This window comes from Pseudochaenichthys georgianus, chromosome 4 (assembly GCF_902827115.2).
Source record: "Pseudochaenichthys georgianus chromosome 4, fPseGeo1.2, whole genome shotgun sequence".
Classification (NCBI taxonomy): domain Eukaryota; kingdom Metazoa; phylum Chordata; class Actinopteri; order Perciformes; family Channichthyidae; genus Pseudochaenichthys; species Pseudochaenichthys georgianus.
In genome coordinates, this window is record NC_047506.1 from 23,250,892 (window position 1) to 23,260,354 (window position 9,463).

At 37.8% G+C, this 9,463-nt stretch overlaps 2 protein-coding genes across 3 annotated transcripts; one reads left to right on the forward strand and one right to left on the reverse strand.

Annotated features, from left to right (window-relative positions):
* Positions 1-937: 937 nt before the first annotated feature.
* On the forward strand, positions 938-2,125 carry cfap144 (cilia and flagella associated protein 144). 2 transcript variants are annotated; one of them, XM_034081883.2, is made up of 4 exons: positions 941-1,185; positions 1,453-1,512; positions 1,656-1,759; positions 1,991-2,125. In XM_034081883.2, exons 1-4 carry the CDS (start codon positions 1,059-1,061, stop codon positions 2,084-2,086), a joined length of 387 nt encoding a protein of 128 aa, XP_033937774.1. In that variant the 5' UTR covers positions 941-1,058; the 3' UTR covers positions 2,087-2,125. The 2 variants fall into 2 exon arrangements, with proteins under 2 accessions (XP_033937775.1, XP_033937774.1); XM_034081884.2 differs by lacking the exon at positions 1,453-1,512 and having other exon boundaries at positions 938-1,185.
* ebna1bp2 (EBNA1 binding protein 2) lies at positions 2,123-6,566 on the reverse strand. Its single transcript, XM_034081882.2, has 9 exons — positions 6,345-6,566; positions 5,572-5,655; positions 5,174-5,346; positions 4,241-4,364; positions 4,023-4,112; positions 3,717-3,792; positions 3,228-3,324; positions 2,974-3,139; positions 2,123-2,861 (listed from the first exon to the last, which is right to left on the reverse strand). Exons 1-9 carry the CDS (start codon positions 6,438-6,440, stop codon positions 2,814-2,816), a joined length of 954 nt encoding a protein of 317 aa, XP_033937773.1. The 5' UTR covers positions 6,441-6,566; the 3' UTR covers positions 2,123-2,813.
* Between the last annotated feature and the right edge of the window lie 2,897 nt (positions 6,567-9,463).

A 9,463-nucleotide genomic window follows, 5' to 3' on the forward strand; every position in this document is an offset into this window, starting at 1 on the left:
ACATTTTGATGGGTTTGTTAGCTTCAGGAAACTATCAACCTGGTACAAATCAGCAGTCGTTTGAAGGAAAATCTGCTTTTTTTTCAGAAGAATACATTTTTCTGAAGTCAGTGGGAGGACTGGAAAGCTCTGAGACTAAAACCGGAAATGCCATGGTTCTGGTCACAAATTTAAGAAAATGTTGGTTTCATTTACTGTAAACTCTTGATCCAACACTGATTATATTCTCTATTTATATACCAAGTACAGTTAAACAATTAAATTAAAAACCTACTTAGATACACAAATTAAAGGAAAATTGTCTTTGTGAGCATTGTTTCCTGTTTTTTTTACTTACGTTTTTTTCACAGTCTGAAGAAATACATTTACAATAACTTTCATACATCATAAAGGTATATTATAAGATTCTGTGTAAAAAGTTTATCTCTACTGCTTTGTTAGTTTCCACTTTGTTATGTAGCTGATTCACAGTGGTGGAAGAAGTATTCAAATCATTTACTCATTAACAGAGAATAATTTAATTGAGGCTTTGTAATTTATAGTCCTACATCTGCCGTTGACCTGAGTCAAATCTTACAAAAATATGAACTTCAAATATAAGTACCAAAAGCGAAATACTCAATCGTATATTTCAGAATAATCTGTATATTTTAGCTGGAATTCAAATAATGCATTCATATGTAGGCCTACTACTTTAAAGTTGCAGCTGGTAGGAATAATCTACATTTCTTTATAAACTGCTTAGAAGCTTCAATAAACTCACATTACATATTGATTAGATATATTTGTTATTGTTAATCTTAATCTGTGAAGTAACTAATGCTATCGAAAGAATTTGTTGGAGAGTAATGATGCCGTAAAAAGAAATATAAAGTCAACAATGACCAAACCTGAACGTGCTGCTCCACCGCGTGGTGGGCTCAGTTTACTGCAGCGTCAGGCTCTGTGTTTACAGTTGCTAGGTTACGAAATAATGTCCAAACTCCTTAACGTCGTTGAAAACCTCGTTGTTTTCCCTGCTCTCGGTATCAGTTGCATTTTGTTGTACATTCAAAACAATGGCAGGAAAGGAGAAACCGGTGCTGGATATAGTCCATCAAAACTCAATTCACGTTGAGACGATCCGGAAAGAGCAAAGATACCAGAAACTCCACACGGAGTTCAGCATCAACCCGCACAGGACATGTAAGTATAACAAGTGAAGTATGTCAGTCAATAGCTTATTTCCGTCCATCAATCCTACTTCTGATCTGAATGTGAAATATGAAGATTAGTTAAAAAATGAGAAATGACAAAGTGTTGTCAAAATGGTTATAGGCCTACTATTACTCATTGAGAATAAACATATTGGGCACTAAATTGTTACCATTATGCTTGTTGTCAACGTATCTGTTAATTATAACTGAAGCCTGTATTATTGCAAGGGAGATTGTCTCATGTTTTTACATTTAGTACACGTCCTGCCAGACAAACCCATGTCAAGGAAACCAACAGAAGTGATTGCAGAGAACTGTAAGTCTCCATGGATAACTACAAGGAAACAAAAAGTGTTCTGGATAAACAATATCATGTTCTTCCAAACAGGATAAAGAAGATATGAACTCAATCACTATGTGTACATCTGGATTCTGATTATGTACATTTATTTTCCCCAGCGGACTTCATCGATGCCTTCCACAAAGCTCATCAAGAACCCACCAAGAAGTATGCAATGCCACAGACGGAAAGTCATGAGATAGGGTGGCTGTCAGCTCCACTGGTGAGTGAAAACATTGCATTGATTTAAAAATGATTATTAACCAAACTGCAGGACATCAGGGTGGCCTTGTGACCCGAAGGCCTGCACTCTTGAATTTAGAATCATTTATTTGTATGATCAAACGATGAAACAGAAACATGGCCATCCGTTTCCTGGCCTTATGTAACTAATTTAAATCTTTATCTCCAGATCTTAATCAAATTCTCATTCTGTCCATTATTTTTTCCCCAGATACCATCAACCCGCAATGACAGGAGATTCAATTTTTCCAGAATCAGCACAGACGTCACCATACACCAGGAAAAGGCAATGCGTGCATCAAATTAGACGAAGAGAGAAAGAATAAAAATCTCTTACAATAAGCAACCTATGTTCCGATTTATTTGTTTATAAACATACAGGTACATCGTGTATTTCCCTCTTAGCAAGCAAAGGAAAATCATTTGCAGGGACAACATTTGCACAGGTCTATTTGAAGCACCCTTGCCCATCACATACTAATCATTATAATGAACAGGAAAGGGCAAAACGAACAGGCGCTCAATATATAAAATGTCATGTCACATGAAAGAATCAATGAGTCAAGAAGCTGAGTTAGAAAAAAATAAAACAGAACACAACAAACTCCGAAGAGAACACACACACTGTAAGTCAGACAGCGTCAAGGCTGGTGTACACACTGAGGTGTAATCACAGAAAGAGGCTTAAATCATGCCAAAAGACAATTGGCCTTTAACAACCCTAAAGAAGAAAATACATGTTCTCTTGTTTCTTAACTCTTATGTAGTCCACTCTTGGGTTGACCATTTTGACAGTCATGTCCTTCAATTAGCTGCCTTAGCAATATGGCAGGATCTCTCTGTGTCTCATGAAGGGTCCTCCACATCAATCCAGACATGTTACGGAGGTGTGTTGTACTAAAAGCTTAGAATTAAATTCCATGTTCTCCTAAAGTCTCATGATGTACGTGGAGGAGAGACTGGTAAGCAGGTAAGGGGAATCCTGCCTAGAAACAAGGTCCAAGTCCAGCCAATTGACCCGCCTCAGTCAGTTTTTACGAGCGAGACTTGGTCTTCTTGCGCACAGATTTGCCAGGGCGTTTCTGAAATCAGATTGAACAACATGTGAGCATCTCTACACTTTGTCTCATTCTTTCTTTTGACAATATCTCAGAATTTATTATATCAGTCAGCAGTGGTTGACGTGTGACTCACATTTTGTTTTCCTCCTTTGGCACCTTTCTTGGCCCCCTTTGCATTAGCGACTTTGGCGCGGAAACCAGAAACATCGTTGTGGCTCTCCTTGGTGTTCCACTTCTTTCCCTTCTTCTTGCCTCCAAAGCCAAACCTCTGGTCCTTGTACTTCCTCTTGGCATTGGGGCTGTCAAAACAACAGTAAAACACTTAGCTTTTTGTGAAGAACAGTTACAAAATATAATGTTAATGGCAGGTAAAATGTCACACCTTACCCCTTCTTGTTGTCTTTTGCCACTTTGTTTTGGGCCTGAGAAGGCTCTCTAGGCTTCTTCTGGTCTCCGTCCAAGAAATCCAGTTTGTCGGTCATTCCTAGTAATTGGATGAAGAGAAATCTTAAACTCAAAACATTCTCACTTTTGAAAATTATGAAAGGGTAATTTTGTTTTCTGTCCATGACGGATTTTTTTTAACAATGACGGACAAATCTGAAAGCAGTCCGCCATTTTTGACAGATTAGAACAAACTCGGAACAGCGCCAAAGTTTCCCCACAGCGAGGCTCCGGTGTTATGCCGTGTTATATATAAAAGTTCATCTTAAATCTTATGCATGCCCTCCAAAAAGGAAATTATACCGTTTCCAAACCTAACTGTGCCGTACAAATCATTGAAATGTCTGAGTTTTGGCTTTACACTGTGCACGCTCCCGCGAGGTGCAGCAGCCATGCATAACACGGCGCATGTGAACTCGTAAATAAACTTACCTTTCTGGAATTTCTTCACAGAAGTCATCATATCTCTCTTCTCTTTATGCCTCTTCTGAATCACTTCTACTTGGACCTGGCACACAATCAAGATGTTTATGTTAATTCTCCATACCAAAAGAAGAACTGTGGCCTCTATTAGCCCCTTATGAAGACATTATGCCAGACTAGCATCTGTTTTGCATACTTTTTGTTAAAATTACAAACTATTGTAAAAGCCAACCTTTAGTAGACAAAAAAAGGCACTCAAAATGTATGCAAAAATACTCCCAAGTGAAATAAAATAATTAAAAAACATTGATCAACCTTTTTGCCAAACTTCCTTTGCTCTCTCAGTTTCTTTGCCTTCTCCGACTTCTCCAGTATCAACTGCTTTGAGATGAGCTTTTTCCTAATCTGGACAAAGGAACATAAAAACGAAATGAAATTATCATGAGCTTTGAAGTGGTTTCTGTTGCTTTAACTACATTTGTCACAACATGTCACCTTTATCATTCAAGTGTAGAATCTAAGAACTAGCTCACCTTCTGCATTTGCTGATCAGACTTGGCCATCTCTGCGAAATAATCGTCAGGCCTCTTGGTGGGTATGCCATGTTTGCTCAGGAGAGGCAACGCATCTAGTACTGTAGCCTGAGCTTGACGGTAGCTATAAATTAACACACATATTTTTCATGAACGGGTTAAAAATGTATCATCTGTGGCAGTCAACATCAGAACTAGAGTGAATACATGAACTAAATGTCTAAAGCAGGGGTGACCACACTTTTTTGGCTGGTGAGCTACTTTTGAAATGACCAGCTCACCGAGGTCGACCAACCAAAAATAAAATCCCAAATTGCAAGGGTTGCTGAATAACACGTTTTATTTATACATGGGATAACTACAATAGGGCTTCAACAAACGACTAATTTGATAATCGATTAATGAAACGATTAATTAATAATACATGACCTTTCTCAACTCGCTACTCTGAGGGAAGTCGCTGTCATATGCTTTGTGAACACTCTGAAAATGCCTCTCCACGTTACCTTTCTTTGGCAGAGCGAGGCTTGCTTTACAAATAAGGCAAATAACCTTTGAATGTGACATCACAACAAAATTCTTCCATCCATTCTGGGTGGAAGTGGTATGTCTTTAGCTTCTTGCTCGGTCCCGCACTCATTTTGTTGTTTGTCTCTTTAACTTAATTTGAGTTTTCCCGGCACTTGACTGATTTTGTATCGCTTTGCATTCTGGGTTAACAGACTGGAAAGCGATAGGTCGGTTTTCTGTCAATCAAGTAAACTCCTGAATTAAGTGGCAGGGAGGCCAAGGGAGGAGGGATCAAAACCTGTTTTGTCTATTTTAACGGAGCTGGATTTTTTTTTATGAATGACTCGCGATCTACCAGCATTGCCCCCGCGGTCGACCATTTACGAGTCTCAAACTTTCAACATATATTGCAGGGTCACTTACAAAAACATCTCTCTCTGGAAATCATCATCTGGATTGACATCTCCAATCTTTACAGCTGGTTTTTTCCCTTCTGCTTTGTAAATAACGTCTTCAGCCGGCAGGTTGGTCATATCCAACCTCTCCGCCCAGGGGAGGTCTTTACGGAAGCCAGCGAGGCATTGTTTCAAACCCTCCTGCATCACAACATACACACAGGACAGAGTATTGGCAAATATACAAGTAGGCTATGTTAAGGCATTTCATTATTCAAACCAACCTTTTTTACATGTTCACTATAGCATCACTAAAATCTGTCAAATGATATGTTTCTTTAGTTAGTAACTAACATTCCATAGAAATACGTAAAAGCTGGAAAAACAATGCAAACATTTTAGGTTTGTTGTAATGATTTTACTCACCACATTGTTGACATGCTTTTTGGTTTTATCCACCAAAACGTTCATCCCTGGTTTCAACCACCCCTTTGCGAAGGCTTCTTGAAGCTAAAGAAAACAAAAAATATATGTTATCAATGTTTATTTTTATATAGCCCAATATCACAAATGCTACATTTGTCTCAGTGGACTTCACAGTTTGTACAGAATATCAGTATGACAATACGACACCCTCTGTCCTTAGACCCTCACATCGTACAAGGAAAAACTTCCAGAGAAAAACGCCACATGACATCACATTATTATGAATATATACGGTTTTTTTAAAATAAACTTGTGCAATCAATCGTATTATTCTACATTATTAATATTATTGCCAATGTATAAATATACATACACAATATGTTTAACCGGAGTAAGATTATTTTCACATACAATGAATTTGGAGGGGAGAAGGTACTGCAAAAGTGAAACATACATACGTGAAACATGAAAATAAATCAAATACAAATATGAAATAAAATGTGCAAAATAAATGAGTTTTTGATGAAAGAGTTGGATAAAGTTGCTCAGAAAAGGAATACATTTTGGACCAGGGAATGTGCAAAGTGTACATTAAGGTGTACACAATATGAACAAAGCTCAAAGATAATGTATACTAGAAGTGTGACCGTTATCGTCTCAACTGTAGACACGAGTGTGTGTCATTAACATTTTGTATCATTTACGTTTCACTACAGTAAGTTAGTCCTACGGTTGTTAGCTTTAGCCCATGTTAGCATGTCAACAGTTCTTACCTCGCTGTCTGATAATTCACTGTTCTCATCCTCGGACTCCTGCCCGAGCAGAGACTCCTCATCTTCAGACTCCATTGTGCTGCTATCGATAATCATTAGATGACTATATATGATTTAGCGGCTTTTAAACGCGAACAAACCTGCAGTAAATGAATGTGGATAATTCTCCTCACATGTACTGATCGTTTCACGTGGGGAGGAAGTGACGCAGGGCAACAGCGTTGGGTGTTGTACCAACACAGTCCGCCGGTGGAAACGTTTTGTTAGATGGAAGGTTCCTACATGTGAAAATACAAATAAATAAATATAAATCACAAGAATATTGGGCGTCTGCGATCATATGTTAAGAACGTTTTTATAGAAACGTCGTCATCGCATTACCTTTATATTTATAAAACCTCTCCTTTTACTCTTCGATATAATTTATTGATTTTATCAAAGAGTAAAATTTACATATTTCAAGTGCAAAACAGAGTTTCACGAAATGTTAAACATAAATGAAAGAAAATGAAATTACTTTGATTATGCAGGCTAATGTTTAAACACTCCACCTGGAGGTGCTGTGGTGCTCTTTTGAAGAGACAGAAGTGACAGATGTAATACACAAGGTATTTAGGTTCATAGCACATCTACAGTATACTTTATGCTATTTTAAATCACAGGGATACACATCGTCTATAGAGTTAGTTATTTATTAAAAAATGTCAATTTAAATGTTTTATAAATTAATAATAATTAAAATATTTAAATAATTAAACAATAATTTACATTAACCCTGATGACAATACATTTGAAACATTAGATGGCTCCAATTAGGAATAGGAGCAACCAAAACGGTGTCCAGTTGGCGAAGGGGAACATGCAGATCAAAGTCTAGAAAGAATATACTTTAAATCTGTATGTGTTTGAAGTTACTAATGAAGCCTCATGAGTTTTACTTGCCACCTCATCAAGAAAGAAACTATTGACACCAGTTTGTCAAAGCTCTCCCCGTGGGTCGATTACTGTCACTTTGACACTGCACGATAAAGAAGAATGTCTGCAGTGTTGGCCCATTTCACTGTAGATACGAGACAAGAGAAGCCGATGAAGGGTTCTACTTTGACTAATAGTCATTCATGCATACATCTACCTTTATTCCTTTTATCACAGACCTTACTGACCTTTACTTATTTTTCCTATATGCTCTTCATGAATGCCATTAACCACTGAGAGACTGAAGGGATTTCACGTTGTGTTTGCTTATTTAATTCATTTTCCTAAGTTCCATCTTCAACCAGTAGCTGCAAATGTATTATCTCCTCATAATTTTTCCACTACGCCTCATACACATTTAAATGTTTTTCAGATATTATGCAAAGGCTGTCAGCCCTAAATGTCCTAACTTGAAGTAAGTATAGTCCAATGCAGCTATATTAGTTTACACTGTAGCATGAGAAAGGAATCACGTTTACTAACATGCTGCATAAAGGAGGTTTGTATTCATCTTTTGTAGTCACATAGCAGTGGTGTTCGGAGGGCCTGCAGTTAGAGCCAGTGTGAGCACTTGCTGAATGCTAATGCTGCTGGCCAGTGACCATGAAAGTAACTTCTTACTCAAAATGTCACTTGAAAGAGATCTTGGTCATGCAAGGATCTCAATAAGCGCTGTATTAAGGGCTATCAACCATGACAGTGTTCATCTATCTACCGGACATATTACATTACATTATTATTGATTGTGGGGACAGAGCTAGAACAGCAATATGTTCTGACATTTGTCGTGACATATCCTGTGACACAAGACAAAAACATGCATAGCAATGAAAAAATCCCTGTCCAAGTGGTCATTGGGGTTATCTGTATTTGTTATCTGCGTAAAGCCAGAGAACAGATATAAAAAGGCCCTGGAGTGCAAGGAATCTGCAGGGCTTGATTTCAACCATGCACTACAGCAACCAATCATCAATAATTTAATACTTCTAACAAGAGATATTAGTAGGAAGTCTGATGCAGTCAGTGTCATAAGAGTAATTTCCGAGTTTGCCATGTTCTTGTCATCTATATTTTACTTGTCAGCAGTTTAATGAGAGCGATTGATGTAAATACAGACCCTGTCATTATTATTTTTCAATACTTTTTTGCCTGCGGCTCTTATATTTTCATCATTGACAGTTTGATTCATCCTCTCTTTCCGTGTGTTTTGATGTTGTTTCTTCAGAATTGCAGAGCACCTTGATCTCAAAGAGTGGGCAGCCATCCTAATGACAAGTTAATTTCTTTCTATATCTTCATTGCAAAGATCTAAAAGTATGCTTTTGATAGCCCTAATATTTGCAGTGAACATTAAATGAGTTGCTTTTAATGATAAAAAAAAAAACATTTATTAATTTATAACATCACTTAAATGAAAGCAGAAGATGAAGTGATTAATTTTTTTCAGAATTAATGTATCCTCCTAGTCCTCAAAGCAGACACTGAATGATCCCCCCGAGAGTGACTTTCTTTCTATTCTTATGGAAATCAATATTTATGTTTTTGTACCACCCTCAATTCCTCCATTCACTGCACGGTCAGATCCCCACTCTGAGGCGTCTTCAAAAGGAAATATACCATCATTTCCATTTCTGTCATCATAATCGCTTGAGCCAGACAGTAATGCAGTCCATTCATTTCACATCTCTGTCACTCTTTACTTCAGAGAGACAGGCCACTTTCTCACAGCAGATTGAAAACGAGTTGGATTCAATCTCTTCATTCTCCTCTGTTGGTGTTATTCTTCCTGCTTGTGCATCGGACAAAAAATAACAGTCATAAATGTCTGGGCCTAAGTTGAATGAGTGGTTTAGCTCCGGGCACTTAATCAGCCTGAGGAGATTTGGTGATGTGTGTATAAACAATGGTCTGGATAAATTACTGGGAACACTATTTAAGGTCATTTTGAACCGATCTGTCTTGTCTTGAGTGGATGTTTATTCCCTCACCTTCCATCAAAACATCCCTGACATAACTGCTGAAGAGCTGGACTATACCCATGCATCACTATGTCCCTCACCAGTCATGCTGAGAGACAGAGTGTCAGGGTTGAGTGAGGCAAGCAGGACCCAAATGCAGATGAACAGAAAAAATACCTTTATTTC

Coding starts and splice junctions, on each gene's coding strand:
- cfap144 (XM_034081883.2), top strand. CDS start 1,059: ATGGCAGGAAAGGAGAAACCGGTGCTGGATATAGTCCATCAAAACTCA. Junction 1,186..1,452: donor CATCAACCCGCACAGGACAT/GTAAGTATAACA, acceptor TTTTACATTTAG/TACACGTCCTGCCAGACAAA. Junction 1,760..1,990: donor GGTGGCTGTCAGCTCCACTG/GTGAGTGAAAAC, acceptor TTTTTTCCCCAG/ATACCATCAACCCGCAATGA.
- ebna1bp2 (XM_034081882.2), bottom strand. CDS start 6,440: ATGATTATCGATAGCAGCACAATGGAGTCTGAAGATGAGGAGTCTCTG. Junction 3,325..3,716: donor TGTGAAGAAATTCCAGAAAG/GTAAGTTTATTT, acceptor TCCAATTACTAG/GAATGACCGACAAACTGGAT. Junction 3,140..3,227: donor GCAAAAGACAACAAGAAGGG/GTAAGGTGTGAC, acceptor TTGTTTTGACAG/CCCCAATGCCAAGAGGAAGT.